Genomic DNA, 20689 nt, shown 5'->3' on the forward strand with positions numbered 1-20689 from the left:
TTCCGATGTTGAATGAAAACAATAACAAAAGTGTGGTTTAAAAGGGGACAGGAACACGGATAAGAACCGATTCATACGTCGCGCTCCTGCCTTTCTAGTCCCCCGCGCAGCCGCCCTTTGTGTCGCGTCACGAAGACGGCCGCGGGAGACTACTGCCGTGTCAAAGTTAATTGTCTGGATGAGTCACGTGAACAGTCCGACGTTTCAATCACTTAAAGGGGAAGCGTCATGGTACTGCGCACATCTGGAGTCAGTGTTTATTGTAGGTTTTTAATTGTCTACAACAGTTGAACTTTAAGCTGTTAATACCTTGTTATAACAATATGCAATATTTTATTGAAAACTATGTTTATTGACAGTTTGTGGTAATTTCCCACATGTACCAAAGGATCATAAGTCAATTTTAGAATGTGACTGAAATTCGTTGTGTCCGGGCCGGAGAGCTATTGCAAAGCTCTTACCATGACACTGCCCCTTTAAGTTCGGCATGGTAAATATAACTTCGGCACGACACTGAACACAGCTGCAACGGTCGTGCTGCACTGAAAAAAAGCCCGAGACAAATATATAGGGCTAAACGTTAATTTAGACGTCGCACAAGTGAGTCGCGCTGAATAGGTTGCTAGTGTCGAAAGCTCATTAGATGTAAAGTTTTTGTTGCCCAAATTAAAGATATGGCATTTCATTTTACACAAAAGGTCGACGATTGAATCTGTGGACTTCAATCGGGACGCTAGCACAGTCTATTACCCGTGCAGTTCGGCAACCATGGACAGCTGTTTCGTCCTTATTAGGAATCGTCAGCATGGCATAGCCGGTTTGCCTCAGTTAAACTTCATCGGCCGAACTGCACGGGTAATAGACTGTGCTAGCGTCCCGTCTTGGCCCGACTGGTGCCAATGTGTGTATGCTAGTGTGCTTCTAAAGTTCACATTGAATCTGTGTTGTGCTCTTGCCTTGAAACACGACTGACGCAGCCGTGCTCTGGTATTTGCGTTGTCTGGTATTTGCGTTGTCTGGTATTTGCGTTGTCTGGTATGTGCCGGCATAGGATGGCCAAGAAAGAAAGAGGATTCTTAAAGAACTCAACAGGTTTGAACTAAAAAGGTTTAATAAAGAGCAGCTATCACAGATTCGAAACACAACTGGATTGGTACCAAGGCACTTAAATACATATATTGATCACAGGCTTGAACATCGAGACTTCATTGCATTGGCCTTGTAGTAATGATGGTAATCCTAGGGGGTGGGGGGGGGGGGGGGTAAGCTACACGGCCGAAGGTTCTTCATTACTGCCGTTTACACGACTTTTATCTGAATACGTCCTCATCAGTAACATGCTCTCTCTGTGTGCAAGTCTTTTCCGCATCAAAAACCTCTTGCACGACAGCTTGAGATCGTAGTTCATTACTGTATAGAGTAGCGGGTTGATAGCCGATTTAGCGTACATCACAAATAGAAATATCTTAAAGTACTCCCTATCTACGCTTATGTCTGAAAACTTGACTAGAGTCATAACTATGAAAAATGGGACCCAACAGATGATGAAAATACCACCAATCAACGCAAGCAGTGCCGCTACACGTAGCTCTTTTTTACGAGTCTTTGTGATCCCACCGCTGACACCATTCTGAAGGCGCATACGTTTGATTTGGTTCCTAGCTGTGACGTAGATGTTTGAGTATGCCCAGGTCATAACCACAGAGGGGATGAAGATCACGAAGGTCCATAAAGCCCCTATGTAGCACACCTCAGAAATATAGTCCTGTTGGGACACTGCCCCGCTTCGACAAATTGTTTTTGCCGAGCGCCAAAATATAGGTGGTGTGGATATGACGATACTTCCCAGCCATAAAGCGGTAATTACCCTTCGCGCATGCGTATAAGTCATCAAGAGAGGGTAATGTAGTGGTTTTACTATCACGAAATATTGATTAACTGCGACTGCGCAGAGGTTAAAGACGGACGCCGCGCCGAATAGCACGCCAAACGGTGTGGTGACGTAACAAATGGCTTTGTGAGGGTACCAATCACGATACAGCGTGGAAACGAGGGTGGTGCTCATTTTGAGTATGGCGTGAAGGAGGTCTGAGATTGACATACTGACGAGGAACCTGGAAACGAAGTTGCAAAGGATGCATGAGAAATCATTGTTTTTATTTTGGGTGTAAATGGTAAAGCTGTAGTTGAGACTGGAGGGTGAACTCTCAAAGTCGGGCTACTTGGAATACACCTGTTTCAAAAACGTTGTCAGTGTAAATGGAAAATGGCAGTCCTACGACTGCCATGATATATAACTTTATCGCATGATTTATCCGCATTTTTATGCATTCAGCAGAAATATAACGAGACCCAAGGAACCTTTTATTTGTAGAAATGTCATTTTACATTTGTTGTTTGCACTGGCAACATTCTTCGAAAAAGGTGTTTATCAGGGGGATGGGGCAAACGTTTGATCCTTGAACATTTAATAATTTTTTTTTATCTTTTTTCTAACCCCTCTCGTTCACAATTCCCCCTCCCTCCACCTTCAGGGGGAAATGCTGCAAAAAGAAAGGATGAAACAGACGCTTACGGTTTAACGTTAATTGACGATAGCACCAATCGGACCAATGGCAGGACGCTAGAATATTCTATTACCCGGCTTTTTCAAGCTTATGAGTCCTAACAACGAAGAAACAGCTGGCCATGGTTGCCGAACTGCACGGGTAATAAGACTTGCTTGCGTTCCGTCTTTTGGCCTGACTCGTGCCCACGAGTGTTAAGCTAGTGTGTTTTAGAGTTCACTTATCATAGGACGCACTGCTTGCGCTGAGGGCTCTAATGATCAAGGGCCTCAAACCTTAAGGTGAACTGTAATAGCAAGAGCAAAACAAAAACGAAACAATAAAAAAAAACTATCCTAAAATCCGTGGCTTACATGTTGATGACATTATGGAGAGCTGGCGTCTTGTAAATGACCAAACAAACGAAGCCATTCGCCACAACGGCTATCAGGATGACGAGTGCCAGAAACGTCACCTGTAACGCAATGCTGAAACTCGACGCGCCTTCGAGCAAGCCCGCTGACCCGTTCGTACTCAGGTTACACGTCAAGTTACCATCCATCCGGGATTTTTTTTCTAGACACGTGCCCTGGAACGACAAAAAAGACGTCTGCGATGAAGTATAAAGCTTTTGTACACTCGCCATTTCACTAGAGTGTATCCACATAATTAGGAAGGGCGCCCTATCTAGTAGGGTGACATGTTAAGGGTGTTTACATGAGGGAGAATCTCCCTCTCTAGTAGGGTGACATGTTAAGGGTGTTTACATGAGGGAGAATCTCCCCCTCTAGTAGGGTGACATTCGATGGGGTGTTCACATGAGAGAGAATCTCCCTATCTAGTAGGGTGACATGTGAAGGGATGTTTACATGAGGGAGAATCTCCCCCTCTAGTAGGGTGACATTCGATGAGGTGTTTACATGAGGGAGAATCTCCCTATCTAGTAGGGTGACACGTGATGAGGTGTTCACATGAGGGAGAATTTCCCCCTCTAGTAGGGTGATACTCGATGAGGTGTTTGCATGAGGGAGTGTGTCCCTACCAAGTAGGGTTTCCCTTCTCCTCTATTCCCTCTAGAGGGAAAAGGGTTCTCCTACCTCTCGGTAGTAGACCAACTTTGCCCATGCGAACACATAAATTAGAGATAGCCCTACCTAGGGGGGGGATGAGGTTTGGTAGTAGGCCAACTTTGCCCATGCGAACACATAAATTAGAGATAGCCCTACCTAGGGGGGGATGACGTTTGGAGGATCTCGGGTTGTTTATTCGCCTGGCTTAGCGACCATATCCCTTTAGGTAGTCTATGTAAACAGGCGGTATATTTATCTCCATCGCTAATCTAAATGTGACTTTTCTTGCGGCTACTTATTTTGAGTAAATCGTTAATTTAACCTTAGAAGTTATGTTAAAAAATCTATTTAAAAGAGGTAAACTGTAAACTGACAAATTACAAAAAAAATGTAAACTCGAAAAAGTACAAAAATACAATAACACAGTAAGGTCTAAGCTGCCTTTGCTTCAAATGTGACAACCATCTTTCCAGTTGCTATCCAGTCAACTCGTCAACAAACCCACTCGTCCACAAGAAGAGTTGAGTCGTCCACAAGTTTTCTAATAGCACAATTAACAGAAGCAGCTACTCTCTTTTTTTTCTGTGAGACAAAGGCTTCTCCCGATATGCATATATTCTGTAAATAAATTTTATTGTCCGGCTTTTACTATCTATTTTTGAATGTCATCATTTTCATTTCATGTTTTGATCTAAAATATTTACCCTTTAGCTCTTGTTTTATGACTAGTACACTACGAGTACATAAGTAGAGTTGCAATAGCGGCAGACTCCTGTTATTTAAATACTTCCTATCCCGTAGCCACGATTTTTAACAGGAGGTGGCCTAAAAGGGACTTTCAAGGCATTTCCCCTGTATTTTAGATAATGTCTCATACAGTTACTGTATTTTTGGCTGCTAGAAGGGGGGGCACCTTGGGCCACCCCCCTGGCTACGCCCCTGCTTATATTCTCAATTTTCCGCTTGGCATATCTCAGTCTACCGAGCTTTCTTAAAAATCCTTTTGAAAACCTTAATTTCACTGTCTTATGTCAAATATCCCTTTTTCACTGAGTTTTCTATCGATACAAAAGCTATTCTAATCAACCTCTATTTCGTTTTATGGTGCAGGGGCGTAGCCAGGAGGGCCCCCCCCCTTCTAGCAGCCAAAAATACAGTAACTGTATGAGACATTATCTAAAATACAGGAGAAAATGCCTTGAAAGTCCTTTAGGGCCCCTCCTGTTAAAAATCCTGTGGTGTCTTGTCAAATTAGATTATTGGCTGCCTATTTAGTTTGGATATTACTTTTACCTACCGGTGTTGTTAAGTGTGTCTTGAAGTCGATTTTCACAAGTTTCTCTTGCCAACTGACTGCCTTAAAGCCGATTACAGTTGCACAACTTGTCCGCGTTTTCTACACCTTAGTTGGTAAGATTGTGCTGTTTGCGCATCTGGTACACCGTAAAAAAACAGATCTTGCTTGTCAATTGTGTTAACGGCTTAAAAGCTTAACTACCATAAATGATACCCGAAAAGCATTAGCTTTGTCAGATCTTGCTATTCCATTAATTGTAACTCGCCGTTCGTTTAAACCAACCATCACTTTTTAAATGTTTTATGTCAAGTCATGTCAGACAACTTGAAGTCTGATTTCTAGGTCTGAATTTGCTTAGCTCTTTCTTTCACAGATCGTTCTGTGTGTGGGACTCAACTTTTTCGGCTACCTACGCTTTTTAAGTGTAAGTTAAGTGTAACGCCTTAAATAGCCTGCCAAGTGGGAGGGGGGATTTCCTGCTAAATGCCAGTAGCCACTTTGGCGCCGTTGATAGCAAGCCCTTAGCCGTCGCGTCTTTTCTAACAGGAAATTTGCCACCGCTTTTTATTCAATTAACACTTGAAATTATCTTGACGACGATTTTATGACATCTAAGTGGTGACATTAAGTTGAAATCTGGTGAGTTCATTGCCAGTTTCGTACAATTAAGGCTAGATGGTGAGGTAAATATTTTCAAGCGTATATTTGTTTACCTCGATGTGTATTATATTACCATGTGGATGCTACCGTTGTGGTTTGCTGGAAAAGCTATCAAGGCACCTGTTAAACGCGAACGCGCGCTATAAAAGGGATAGCTCCGCACTTTCTCGCACGCTCTCGCGCAAGTCGTCGTCATTTAAAGCTAGACTTCATTGAGTGAGGACCTCTGAAACTTCCAGAAAAAAAACATAGCAAAAAGAGAAGCCGTACGACAAACTACGACAACTGTAAAGTACAAGAGATTGTTAAAGAACTATCAGGCATATACGGGAAAGTGTTTGGAGCCAATTCTCTACAAAAACAAGAGCAAAAATTATCATTGAGAAATTAAACACAGAGCGCGCTCGTTTGAATTGAAAAATAAAATACAAAAACAGCGTTCGCGCGCTCATTGGAAATGGCGTGAAAAAACAACAAAATATACACAATTCACCACTGCAAAACCTATCTAATCCACCCTTGTTTTTTGTTGTGTTATAACAAAAGGCTAATAAATAGACTTTGTTTACTTCAATGATGTGTTTTCGACAAATCTTGAGCACTATTATAGCTTTCTGGCCTCTCTCTGCACTGCACTGCTGAGTGAAGTCAAATGACGAATGACAACTTGCCTGTCTTTAGTTTTCTAATTATCTAAACAAAAATACTCTCGAATTGACTCGAATGGATCTGGAATTCATTCTTGTGCAACACTGGTCCTCTTGCCCCTTTCACACAAGTTGCCTTAGGGTTTGGACTTAGCAGGGGGCGTAAATTCGGGGATGGATCTTTGTAGGCAAGAGTACATTTATTTTTTCAATTGCGAGGACAATTTTAGCGTGAAATAAAGATTCATCAATCCGAAGTTTGACAGGTCAGTTTTAAGCCAAAAATTCGTGTGCTTCAAGTTGGAGTATTGTTAGGTGTTCCTGTAGATTTAGAAAAAAATTCATCGCGCAGATTTCGAGATTTTTATTTTAATATAAAAATATCCTTTTAACTTGCATGACAAAAAATAATTTGATTTCCAAGAAGAGTGAATCTAGCGGAATCTGATAAAGAAAATCGCGCCGAAAATGAGTCTTCTGTAGGGAACTTAGTATAAGCTGTTTAGCTAAAACAACTTCGGCGCGCCACCATCTTAAGCTCTCTAATAAGTCCCTTTTATAGCGCGCGTTCCTATTTAAAGCTCTTCTGAACAATTGCTTACCAAACAGGCTGAAAGGAGTTCTCTTTGAGTTATAAGTACATAGGTTTATTGAGCCAGTTTAGCAGCACAAGTTGGATTACGATTAGGTTCATACATGCTCTAATGCTACTAAGACAATTGTGTCTACTAAGACCTTTGTGTCTACTAAGACCTTTGTGTCTACTAAGACCTTTGTGTCTACTAGGACCTTTGTGTCTACTAAGACCTTTGTGTCTACTAAGACCTTTGTGTCTACTAAGACCTTTGTGTCTACTAAGAACTTTGTGTCTACTAAGACCTTTGTGTCTACTAAGACCTTTGTGTCTACTAAGACCTTTGTGTCTACTAAGACCTTTGTGTCTACTAGGACCTTTGTGTCTACTAAGACCTTTGTGTCTACTAAGACCTTTGTGTCTACTAAGACCTTTGTGTCTACTAGGACCTTTGTGTCTACTAAGACCTTTGTGTCTACTAAGACCTTTGTGTCTACTAAGACCTTTGTGTCTACTAGGACCTTTGTGTCTACTAAGACCTTTGTGTCTACTAAGACCTTTGTGTCTACTAAGACCTTTGTGTCTACTAGGACCTTTGTGTCTACTAAGACCTTTGTGTCTACTAAGACCTTTGTGTCTACTAGGACCTTTGTGTCTACTAGGACCTTTGTGTCTACTAAGACCTTTGTGTCTACTAAGACCTTTGTGTCTACTAAGACCTTTGTGTCTACTAAGACCTTTGTGTCTACTAGGACCTTTGTGTCTACTAAGACCTTTGTGTCTACTAAGACCTTTGTGTCTACTAGGACCTTTGTGTCTACTAAGACCTTTGTGTCTACTAAGACCTTTGTGTCTACTAGGACCTTTGTGTCTACTAAGACCTTTGTGTCTACTAGGACCTTTGTGTCGCTTGGCGCGTGTATTTGCTTTTGGTGCCTTTGCTCGAGCACGGGCTCTAGGATTGTTAGACCAGGGGATGCTACTATCCTAAAGGTAGATCGGAAGCGAAAAGTTCGATGAATGAGGATGAATGAGTGCGGGGTTGGACTCCGGAATGGCGCGCAATATAGGATTCTGCACAAATGTATTCTAGGAAATATCAAATAAGTTTCTCCTTGACACGATTTGCGAAGGAAATCAATTCGAAACAAGTGCAAAATAGACCGATGTCCTTATTTGTGAAATGCAGTGTGATAGGATATTATTACTGCTATGTTAAAAGGAAGTTGAAACCACATTATGCTTGATTCCGAACACCGGTTCCACAGTCCGGAGATTCCTCATTTTACCGCCGCCCATCGGAAGCATAAAAGATAAGTGTAGTCGGTATCACAACTTCTATGGCTATGTTATGGCTATGTTTGTGACGGTGCGGTAGGGCGCATATATACTATCAGTGTATCTAGGGTCTTTGTGATGCCGACAAGCGACCATTATGATATCTGCATTCACGTTATCTTTAACTCGCACGAAAAGCACATACAGAAACACGCCGATTCTCGTCATTCAGAAACCCAATATCGCCCTCGGTGCTACAGGCGAGACGAATGAATGCTGAACGGCCGCGCCACTCTGTATTTGGAAGTTTTAGCAAAAACAACGGCTAGGTTGACCAAAAGCGCTTAATTCTTAAATATTTCCCATAGATAATATTTATAGTTTATACTCCCAAAGGAACCAAAATAAAACAACATACTTATTTCTACTTTAGCGAACACAGATAATTGTTTTTGGAGCGCAAACGTCCCGGTCCTCGACAGAAGCTAAAACTTGGTATTTTCGCGTCGTGGTTTGGTGGGAAGCGGCTTTAACGTACCAGACAGATTGTATTTCTACGAGCTGGTTTAGAATTTTATACCGATTTTTACCTTTGCCGCCCTTTTTGCCGTCGTATTGGCTAACAATTCCTATCATCAAAATACCAAGGCGTGTATCTTACCCTGGGTACACGAATACCTATTTTATTCCTTTCCCCCTTTATTATGCATACCATCACTTCTACAAAATCGCCAACAAAAAAGAGTAAGTAGAAAAGGACAAAGCTTTTCGGGATCGTTTTACGCTATGATTTGTAATCTTGAAGATATTGAGTGTAGCAAATACAGTAACTGTATAAAACAAATCAAACGAAATGTGAATTTTGTCCAGGATAACGAGTTTACCACTGACCCATAGTTACGCACACGGGGTGCGCGCGAACCCCCCCCCCCCCCCCCCCTGGAAGCCAAACTGGGGAATCTTCAAATACTTTGCTTTTTCGATTTGATACCTATGGTTCAGCCAGTCCTGGGTACGCTACTGATCCAGTTATCAATTAATGTTATTTGCTTGATCTCACGTGAACAAATCATGGACTCTGCCCCATCACACGTCTGTGGTATCGTAAAACTTTTAGCAATTTCACTCATGTTGCCAAGTCATCGTATGACGAGTACGCACGTAAAGTTAAAACTGCTCGTACTCCCATTTCTCTATGTGCTCTTCAGCGTACGAAGGTATTTCTTTGATGTTGCCATGTCAACACACACGTGCGCATCGAATAAGATCCGTTATGCTAGTGTTGACACGCTTGTATATTCACTTTTTCTCTGTGCTTTGCCGCGAACGTAGATTTTAACAAGTCCAACACCCTGTCATATGTCGCCGGAAAAGTGCCTTCGCACTTGTTTGATCAAGATAGCATCACAGAATACAAAACGCATTTGCTTTTAATCTTATTTTAAATGTATTCGATTATCAAATAGTAGCTATCCTCCGCGCGTTTCGATAAATAACCTTTACACTTTACTCAAGACAAACCGAAACGAGATTTCCGTTTGTTTTTTAATTTCAAAGTACCACTAAACCTTATTCAAGACCTTATTCAAGTAAATGTTTACAGAGATGCTTTTCTAGGGCATTTTCTTTACTGAAAACGATAACTTCCTGGAAACATCTGCCACAGATAACTTAACCCTAGCCGAAAAAAAATAATAATATGGCTATCAAAATATAAGGTATGTTCTAGTAATATTCCAATAGGAATTGGCGCCAAATTGGTTTCAAATGACAGTATCACCGTGTCGATAAAACGACAGAAATATTGATGCTATGTTGAGTGAAAGCCACGCCGCAATTTTTAATTCCTGTACGCGTGCGATCGAAAGTGAAACATAAGCTAAACCCCAATTGCAAATAGCGCACATTTCATGGCTCAGAAACTCCCTTCGCATTATATTCTTTTCTGACGCGAAGACTGAGGGCCTAAAGGCACTTTTTGCTTCTAATGGCACCGAGGTAATTGCGCTCAACGAAGAAGGGAAACTAGCCCTGTGGACGCATTTAATGGGAAACTGAAGTTATATAGCGTCCGCTGCGAAAAGAGGAATTTCATTCCATAACAATAACAATCAGATATTGCACTTTCGCCGCGCTCGCGTCAATATGAAAACTACTCCATATCTCGTTTATTGTCTGTTTGTTTTTGTATTGTGGGAGGATTTGCCATTGGATTCTTGTTAGGCTCAGAATAATTCACAGTGCATTTAATCGGCGCTTCAATGATGTGTTGTTTATGCATTTTTTAGTGAATTTGTAAGACTGATTCTCAGATAATTCTTGATTCAAGCATACCTCAAATTAAGCCATTATGTCAAACTGTTTTCAATCTCCAAATTTTCATAGAACAAGATTGGATACCGTCAAGCTTGCAAATGTAAGTCATGGATTAAAAATGGCTTAAAATTCGCCTAGTAGGATCATTCATTCTGCAGTCAAGCACAATAATATTGCTGATAACCTTTAAGCGGATATTTCTGCATAAAGCTCTTTCAATTCAAAGAAAATTGAATAAAGACTTAACAAAGAACTTAGAGCATGAACCACATGCATGCTTCACTGACAATGAAACAGTTCCCGTTACAACTACAAGAAAATCAAACCTGACATTAGTGACTTTATGCCCTGCAGTTAAACTTACATTTTGTTGCAGATATTTTATTTCTACCTCAAATCCAGAACATACCTTTCCTATTGCACGACCCCACTGATATTTTGTCCAAGTTTTCAAGCCCTCAGTTAAATATTCCTGAAAGAGGCAGACAGAAAAATACCACTTATAGAACAGAAAAGGCGCGGGTCACATTTCATGCGATTGTTATCATTGGCTGGGCTGTCAATCAACATACAGGAACGGACGAGTTGTGGCGAGAGGGAAGCACAAATGCAAATGAGACACAGCTGTGAAGAATGCCTCTAGACGAATCGCTAAGCGCATGCACACACGCTGCTTAACTGTACTTTACACGGCTAGCATTTGGGTTTGAAGCCTACAAGCGTGCCTAGACCATTTTGTTTGGGGGAGGGGGGTGTGGTTACAGAAAGGATGGCCAATTGGTGTGATCATAAAAAAAACTATAATATCTAATCACTAATGAGAAATGATTCCGCTGTACCACCGAGATGACCGTGGAAATCATGGTTTTGGCCAAGATATACACGACCGAAAAGACGACCAATATGACAACAACAATGCGACCACGGCTCCCGTGGGCACCTTGACAGATTTGAGAGTTTGCAATTAAAGAATTTCGATCAACCGCCCCTTTGTTATTGTTTACATTTGAAAAAATTAGCCGATGGAAATGCGTATAACGGAGGCATCATGGGCTTTCTTAACCCAGTCCCTGCTGGCTATTTAAGGGCAGAGTTAGCGCACAACAAAGGGCAAAAGAGATGCATCCTTTCACTCAATTTTGAGTTCTATACGGTCAAGGTCAAATACCGCTGTACCTAGTCACTCATGGCACATGCTTTTCATCAATGCTTTGCGGTCTGTGCTTTGTGTTTCGCGTGCTCGGCTTACGAAAAGTTGATTGTTGGTGTATTTTGGTTGTGAAAAGATACAGGTTTTCGCACATTAAGGAGTTACTTGTGCATTTATGGTGTGATCACCGTTTGATGGATTCAAAGGGCTCGTTTCTCCATTGTCTTTCACTTCCCTTCTAGGATTTTGGTTTTATCGAAACTTGTTCAAACACTGTTTCAGTGCTTTTCTGCGTTTCACCTGGATTTTGAAAAAAAGGCATTCATTTGTAATTCCAGATGTTTCTACTGATCGATTTTTTTTCAACATATCTTAATTGCTATAATAAGAAATCCTGCCATCTCCTTTTCGACCCGTACATTTTAACGAAAACACAGGCAAATATTCCAATAAATAGTATATATCAAATAACTTTATATGCATGTTCAAGGCCATCTACTTCTTTGAATGATGCCTGAGAATCATTAGTTTCATAATGTCATTTGCATTCAAGGCAAATTTTTTGGCTTTTGAGTACTTATACTAAGACGATCTTACTAAGATGATATTTACCTAGGTGATCTTCATACTAAGATGATCTTGATCTTTATTCCAAGATGATTTTTATATGAAGTTGATCTTAATACTAGATGATCTTTATACTAAAAGAAGATCTTTTTACTAGATGATCGTTATACTAAGGAGAACTTTATATATAGATGATCTTTTTACTAAGGAGATCTTTATACTAAGATCATCTTTAGGCAACCGCGCCCGCTTAGTGACCCCTAAATAGGGGGTCAATTTTTCAGTAAATAGAGAACATTTTGACTAGCGACCGTTGAATGGAGGGTGGCCGCTTATTTTATACAGGTTTTTTTTTTAGAAAATCCCTGTTATACGGGAGAAAAGTCTATCTGATGACAGCGATAATGTCAAAGATAACACTGGTGATCGCTCTGTTTTTCGCATGACCCAAGTTCGCTTATCAAAAATCCAGACAAACACCCAGCAAAATAACCTCTTCAGTTTTCTGTTTAGTATAATATTGATCGATCTCGCTCATCCCACGGCTCAACATATGTCAAAGCAGATAAAAATACTAGACTTCACTCCGACAAAGCCACCGCCATATTGATATTAATCCAACACCCTGTAGATCTAGATTAAGGCATAAAGCTTTTGAATTGAACTACTACAGCGAGTGAAAAGATTAAGATGAAAAACCTTTTGTATAAGAAAGTAGAAGAAATTGTTGCTCTATCTTAATTTCAGTCAGTCAAAATTAGTCAGTGATGATTCGACACATTAACATGAAATTACCTAAATGTACTTCCTAATTGATTACCCCTGGCACGAGTCACGTACATCATTCAGTCTCCTATTTCTTAATTTCTTCAACTTTATACACCTAAAAGCTCAACCTCTAAATGTAAAAAAAAAAAAAAACAGTGCATATTCGTCAATCAAACTGTCACAACGAAATCCAATAAACACTGATGTAAACGTGAGGAAACCTATATTTTCTCGTAAAAAAACGGGCCATTTCATTTATTGCCTCCGGGTACTGTTCTAGTAGTAGGGTTTTGGCGCAGCTGGCGCAACTTTTTGATCTCCCCAAATTTCATTCCAAAAGTGGCGCAAAAGTCTCCGCACACCTCCGCCAAGCCTCGCGACCTGCGCATGCGCGAGTTTGCCAGAGATCTCTTGCACGACCAAGCCCACCTGTCAATCACTTTGTCACGTGATAGCCAAGCCCACCTGTCAATCACTTTGTCACGTGATAGCCACGCCCACCTGTCAATCACTTTGTAAAAAACCTGTCAATCACTTTGTCAAAAACCTGTCAATCATTTTGTCAAAAACCTGTCAATCATTTTGTCAAGAACCTGTCAATCACTTTGTCAAGAACCTGTCAATCACTTTGTCACGTGCCGCACCTAGGAGGAGCTCGGGAGGCTAGCCTCTCAGCTTCACATCTAAAAAAGCTTTTGAAAAGTGGTTTAAAGACATGGCTGGTTCGATAGAAATGGAGAACCTGAAGGTGAAAGATCTGAAAGCCCTCGCCAAGGAGCGGGGTATCCCAAGATATTACTGGATGCGGAGAGACGAGCTCGTCGGGGCGCTGACCAGCACTTCACCACCACCACCACCCCGACGGGCTCCTTTACCCAAACTTGTCAAAGGGCTGCCACGACCACCCCGCATTACCCCGTCCAACACGTCGGAGAGTATTCTCGACGGCCCGATACCTGAGATTAATGTCCCTATTCTAAAACCCTCCCAACCCCCACGGAGTTCCCGCGTCCAATCACTCAAGCATTTTGCAAACAGGGCGGCCAACTTGATCAAGAGCGAGTTAGACAAGTTTGCGGATTGGATACTATCTTATGTCCCTGAGCCCATCAAAAAGACCGTCGAAGAGGCTGCAGATAAACGGGTCAAACGTCTGAAGGAGAGGATTAAGCGTCTACACGAGGAGGTGGAAGATCGCTTCACACCCAAGGAACAACAGACGGCGTTGAAGGGGTATCTTAAAACCCACGGAATAGCCGGGCAGAGAGGTTACGACCCCAAGACATTCATCGCCAGAATCAAACCGAAAGTCTTAGAGCTCATCAGTCGACAAAAAAAGCCTATCAAAGTGAAGTTTATCTTTACTTGCGGGTTTATAAAAGAGGATCCGGCTACAGCTCAGATCGAAGAAGAACTGGGATATTTTCATACAGAAAAGCCCGAGATTGTGACAGAGTCGACTGATCTCTCTGATTTGTTCGATACGATGACAAATTATTTACTCGGATTAGTTGAGCTGTTCCAGAAGCAAGGCTCCGGATGGCAGTTTGACCAAGTGGAATACTTTGACATCAACATAGATCCCTTTGAACCGCTTTCTGGGTCTTCCTATATTCCGCTGCCGCCGAAACTAGCGTCTAAGAAGGCGATCATCAATGTTAAGAACGAGAATGATCACGAATGTTTCAAGTGGGCAGTGACCTCTGCTGTGTGTCCTAGGGAGAAAGATCCTCAAAGGTTCAGTAAACAAATGATAGAGAACTCTGAGAAATTCGACTGGTCAGGGATAGAGTTCCCCGTCTCACTAAAACAGATTGACAAGTTCGAGAAACAGAACCAGTATACGGTTAATGTGTTTGGATACGAAACCAAAATATATCCATTGAGAATCAGTGAGAAGGATCCAGATAATGCAATCAACTTACTTCTCATCTCGGATGATGAGACGAATCATTACTGCTGGATAAAGAATATGATGAGATTAGTATCTACTCAAATTGATGAGTTTCATCATACTCGTTTTTTATGCTGTAGATGTCTGAACTCGTTTCGGTGCAAACAATCATTAGAAAAACATTCTGAATGCTGCGGCAATCATGAAGCGGTTGGAATAGAGATGCCTAAGATAGATAAGGATGGAAATCTACCCCACATTAAATTCAAAAACTACAACAGAAAAATGCGCGTCCCCTTTGTTGTCTATGCCGACTTTGAGAGCTTCACAGAGAATATAGACACTTGCTCCCCAGATGGGAGTAAAAGCTTCACTAAGCAATACCAGAAGCACAAACCGTCTGGTTTCTGCTATCTCATTAAGTGTTTCGACGGAGATATATCCCCACCCGAGCTTGTACGATACACAGCTGAATCTCCAGACGAAGATATCCCACAGCTTTTCGTAGAGTCTTTGGAGTCAGACATTAAGAAAATTTACGATAAGTTCAGGTTCCCTAAGAAGGTGAAAATGACTCCGAAGGACAAAATCGCCTATAACGGCGCCACTCACTGTCACATCTGTGAGGGTGAATTAGGGGAAGACAAGGTTTTGGACCATTGCCACCTCACCGGAAAGTACAGAGGTGCTGCTCACAACGCATGCAACTTAGATCACAAAATTCCAAAGTTCTTCCCTGTTATCTTTCACAATCTGTCTGGGTACGACAGCCATCTATTTATCAAGAACCTTGGTACATCGGAAGGTAAAATAAACTGTATACCTAATAACGAGGAAAAGTATATTTCTTTCACAAAACAGATTGTAGTCGACAGTTTCACGAACAAGGAGGGCAACAAGATTGATGTTAAACGTGATATCAGATTTATCGACAGTTTCAGGTTTATGTCGGCCAGTCTCGACAGTCTAGTGGGTAATATGTCAAGGGAGTGCTTCAAAAACCTGGCGGAGTACTATGAGGGGGAGGAGCTCCAGCTGTTGTTGAGGAAGGGTGTTTTCCCTTACGACTGGTTCGACGGCTTTAGCAAGCTCGACGCAACACAGCTCCCACAGAGAGAGGCATTCCACTCCAAACTCAACGACACCGACATATCGGAGGAGGATCACCTGCACGCGCGGAGAGTGTGGGAGGTCTTTGGGATGGGGACCATGAGGGATTACCACAATCTGTACCTAGAGTCGGATGTGTTGCTTTTAGCTGACGTTTTCGAGAACTTTAGGGACGTTTGTCTCAAGAATTACGGTCTGGACCCCGCTTGGTACTACACAGCGCCAGGGTTGGCTTGGGATGCAGCGTTGAAGACCACCAAGGTGAGGCTAGAGCTTCTAACGGACTATGACATGTTGCTCATGATTGAGAAGGGCATCCGTGGGGGTGTCTCCATGATAAGCAACAGACATGGGGAGGCAAATAACCCTTACATGAGGGAGTATGACCCTGACCTACCCACAAAATATATCACCTACCTTGATGCTAACAATTTGTATGGCTGGGCGATGAGCAACCCTTTACCGACTCACGGTTTCAGGTGGATGGGTGACCAAGGGCTGTCAGGTTGGAGAGACCGCCCATGCATTCTGGAGGTTGACTTGGAGTACCCTCACCACCTACATGACTTACACAACGATTACCCACTAGCCCCGGAATCTATCGGGCTAGGCAATGTGGACAAGTTGGTCCCCAACCTTAACGACAAGACAAAGTACGTTATCCACCATGAGACTCTGAGACTTTATGTGAGTTTTGGGCTAAAAGTCACCAAGATTCACAGGGGTGTCACTTTTGAGGAGTCTGCTTGGCTGGAGCCCTACATTGACTTGAACACCGATCTGAGAGCCAAGGCGACAAACGATTTTGAGAAAGATTTTTTCAAGTTAATGAACAACTCCGTCTTTGGTAAGACTATGGAGAACATTAGGAACAGGGTGGACATTCGGTTGGTGACGGACGAGAAGCAGGCCAAGAAGCTCATATCAAAGCCGAACTATCAACATCGCACCATCTTTTGCGAGAATCTAGCCGCCATCCACATGAAGAAGACAAAGCTGATCTTCAACAAGCCTGTCTACTTGGGCATGTCCATTCTGGACCTGAGTAAGACGCTCATGTACGATTTCCACTACAACTTCGTCAAGCCCAAGTACGGTGAGGATGCAAAGCTCTTATTCACTGATACTGACAGCCTGATGTATGAGATCGAGACGAAAGACTTTTACGAGGACATCAGCGGGGATGTGAGGTCCATGTTCGACACCAGCAACTTTCCGAAGGGTCACCCATCTGGTATTGAGGTGGGTGTGAACAAGAAAGTCATCGGAATGTTTAAAGATGAGGCTGGGGGCCAACAAATCACAGAATTTGTAGGACTGAGGGCCAAACTTTACTCGTACAAGATGGATGAAGGTAAAGAAGAAAAGAAATGCAAGGGCGTCAAGAGAGCAGTCGTCAAGAAGAGCATCGGTTTCGATGACTACAAGGATTGCTTATTTGGTAAGAAACCTCAGATGAGACTTATGAATGTCATCAGAAGTCATAAGCATGATGTTTACACTGAAACGGTGAACAAGGTCGCTCTATCTCATGAGGATGATAAACGGGTCATCTGTGATGATGGTATTCACACCTTCGCTCACGGTCATTTCAGAACGCTATTAGGTGGTGGCTCAGTATCTTCAGGGACGACTTGAAGTTCTTCCCTAACGAACGACCTCCTTGGAGCGCCTTCGGAGAGGTAATACAACACAGGCTGCCCAACCGAAACAACACTGCGTGATAGATCAAACACTTTCAAACTCCAAATGGGGTCTGTGGCTCGTCTGCGTTCACCTCCTTCCTCTTCTCCAGGAGCTAATAGATATCTAACTCTAACCCCCGGTGGTAGTCTAACTTCATCAAGTCCAACAGGCCGCTTATACGTTGGAGGATCGATATCAACCTCTTTCAAACCAATAGATTTTGCAGGCTCTTTGCCAGTGATTCTTATGGGTTGACTATTCAGAGTTTTCAAAACATCTGGCAATCGTTTCACCCAAACTCTAGATCGATCATCGCTAATCATTTCTTGAGCATACTGATGAGAAAACAACCTCTCCGCAAGTGTTCTATTAGCGCGTTCGACAAAAGCCTGTGCGCGATGGTTCCCAGCTTCGCTTCGCTGGATGGTAACCCCCTTCTTTTTCATAATCTTCGTTACCTCTCCCCTAAATTCTGTCCCCGGATCGACAATCACCGTATGAGGCCATTTAAGTTTTCTGGAGTATATCTTTTCAAACCCTTTAGCAATTCCACTCGAATCCTTGGTAGTCAGTGCTTCTGCATCTTTATATCTCGAGGCAATATCAATCACGACCAACGCGTAACGGTAGGTTTTTCTGCCTACGTTATCGTGGGGCATAAACAACAGATCGGCTTGGTGAATCTGATTAGGTTTATTCACAGTCCAATGCGGTCTGGGGACATACTTTGGAGCTGGGAGATAGATCTGCCACAACGCCTGTTTTTCAAGCCACCTCTTAGCCTCGGCTTCACTGACTTTAGCGACACTAGCTAACTTATAAATAGCTGAATACCCTTTCCAGTATCCATCGGTGGAATAGTATATTTTTGATAACCTGCTTTCGTTACTCATTTAAAGATTATCTCTCTTTTCTTAAAATAAAAGATGGCACAAGCGATATCAGAAAAAATTAACCCAAACAGGATCCCACGGGAACCCTTCGGCCTGAAAGCGGAATCGTCGCTGAATCGGATTACATTCAATCCCTCATCGGCAAGTCCTGGAGAAACCCTCTATATAAATATTCCTAAACTTGCTGAAAATGTAGTGATTGTTCCAGGTAGTGTATCCTTACTATTTGACTTAAACGTCACAGGACACGCGAATAATACTCTCGTCAACAACGTTGGTCGGAACCTAGTGTCAAGGCTCAAGATTCTTTTCGGTGGAGAAACACTACAGGATACTCAAAGATACGATCTCTTCCAAACCTATCACGACTTATACTTACAAGCTGAAGATCGTGAGGATAGAATAAAACAAGGTATCTCCTCTGAAAACATGAGGAAGCTCAGGACAAATGCAGGTGACAAAGCGACATCAGATGCTAAGGAAGTAGCTCTTGCAGCAGTTCACAACACCAAGTACTGCATTCCACTCGACCATCCTATTCTCGGCGAGCATGGAGTCTTTTATCCAAAGGCGTTACCTCATCCGCTAATCTTTGAAATAACTCTAGCCCCAGTTTCCGACGTCGTTGTTTATGCTGACACGGTCAAGACTCCAACGTACACAATCACAAACCTTGAGTTGGAATATGCTTGCATCTCAAGTGAATACTTGGCTCGTGAGGCGTTGTCGGCTTATCAGGTTGGTAGAGGATTCTTTTACGAGAACGTCATTCTCCACAAAACGTTCACCATTTCCAAACCTAATGATGGTGTCATAAACGAGCACATTAATCTGCCGAGGAGGTCAATGACAGGGATATTGTGTCTGTTCACAGAGAGCTACACAGGAGGAGCAAGGGATTCCGAAAAGTTTGTCAATCCAAGTATCACATCGATCAACATTAATGTGGATGGCATGCCAAACCGTCTCTACTCCAAGGGGATGACACCGCCGGACCTCTGGGAGTCGGTAAAGAAACGTTTCGGTAGAGAGGGTGTTAAGCAAAAGGATTTTTACGCTAATAACAAGTTTGCTCTGTGGGTCGACTTGAGGGCACATCCAGATAACAGCATTCACGGAGGAGGTCTGGTCTTGAACAACACGCGGGACGGAGTAAAACTAGAAATGAAACGAAAAGTTGGAGGAACGGGAAACATCACCTGCTACATGTTTGTAGTAGCCGACGCGTTGATGGAGGTTATGAACTCGAATTTGAGAGCAATCATGTATTAAAAAGGACTTGTGTGATAATACAAAAAGAATGGAAGAATTACGGGAAAAAGTTCCTTTTCATTGTATTATCACAGGACCTACTAATTGTGGGAAGACAAAGTACCTCACGGAACAGCTCCGGGGACCGTTCCGGCATGTGTTTGAATACATTGTGTTGATTTGTCCGACTTATGCGAAAAATAAGTCCTATCGTGGATTTGCTCACGGAGATAAACGTTTCTTGGTATTATCACCGGATTCTAGTAACACCGATGAGATTAACGAGTTACTAACAGATTGTGCGGTGCTATTTTCTGGTACAAATACGTTACTCGTTTTGGATGACTGTGCTGTATCGAAAGATCTAAAGCAACGCTCGAACAAGTTTATCGATCTAGCGTTCTCAGGGAGACACGATGGGTTATCAGTGTGGGTATTGACGCAACAATTAACATCCATAGCAAAGCCCTTCCGTGATAACGTCGCCTGTGTGGTTACATTCCATAATCCATCTCAAATCGGTACCAAAACACTGTTTGAAGATTATGGGGGTGACTTAGACGCCGAGACTCGTAAAAAGTTCGTAGAACTGCTGAAAACTGAAAAGTATTCCAGACTCTGTTTCTGCCTACGGCATCCATTCCAACGTTATTTGGAGATTCCTGCGACGCGGTGAGAGCTCGAGGGGCTGACCCCTCGAAGTGGTTTAAAAACATCTTGGTCTACTTACAAAATAAGATGGCAAGCATTGAGGATTATATGGAAGAGGAGCCTGAGTCTAAGGGGGGTTCGAGGGGTGCGCCTCCCGAAGATGATGTTGAAGTCAAACGAGAATCGCTGGCTATTCTCGCATCTCTTGGGACTACGAAGGAATTTCTTGGTGTGGACATGAGTTTAGGGGACATCAAGAAGCTCTCGGCGAAAGACGTCGAGAAATACTTTGTTCGCTACCAGACCGTCTTAGGCAAACAAGTTACTGATG

The 20689-nt window shown here is 42.5% G+C and overlaps 1 protein-coding gene across 14 annotated transcripts in view; it reads right to left on the reverse strand.

The window, feature by feature from the left end:
- Positions 1 to 1093: 1093 nt before the first annotated feature.
- The window catches only part of LOC5512795 (5-hydroxytryptamine receptor 1), a 40652-nt gene continuing 21056 nt past the window's right edge, over positions 1094 to 20689 (reverse strand). For 4 of the 14 annotated variants that reach the window (XM_032382296.2, XM_032382294.2, XM_032382298.2 and 1 more), the window contains exons 2-4: positions 10798 to 10860; positions 2921 to 3135; positions 1094 to 2114 (exon numbers count right to left, since the gene is read on the reverse strand). In XM_032382296.2, coding sequence (XP_032238187.1) covers positions 1268 to 2114; positions 2921 to 3108 — 1035 coding nt within the window. In that variant the 5' untranslated portion in view covers positions 3109 to 3135; positions 10798 to 10860 and the 3' untranslated portion in view covers positions 1094 to 1267. Of the gene's footprint in view, positions 2115 to 2920; positions 4481 to 4913; positions 5050 to 9063; positions 13041 to 20689 lie in introns of those variants that run through there. The other 10 variants (XM_032382299.2, XM_032382300.2, XM_032382295.2 and 7 more) reach the window with 6 other exon arrangements.

Source organism: Nematostella vectensis, chromosome 14 (assembly GCF_932526225.1).
Source record: "Nematostella vectensis chromosome 14, jaNemVect1.1, whole genome shotgun sequence".
Lineage (NCBI taxonomy): Eukaryota > Metazoa > Cnidaria > Anthozoa > Actiniaria > Edwardsiidae > Nematostella > Nematostella vectensis.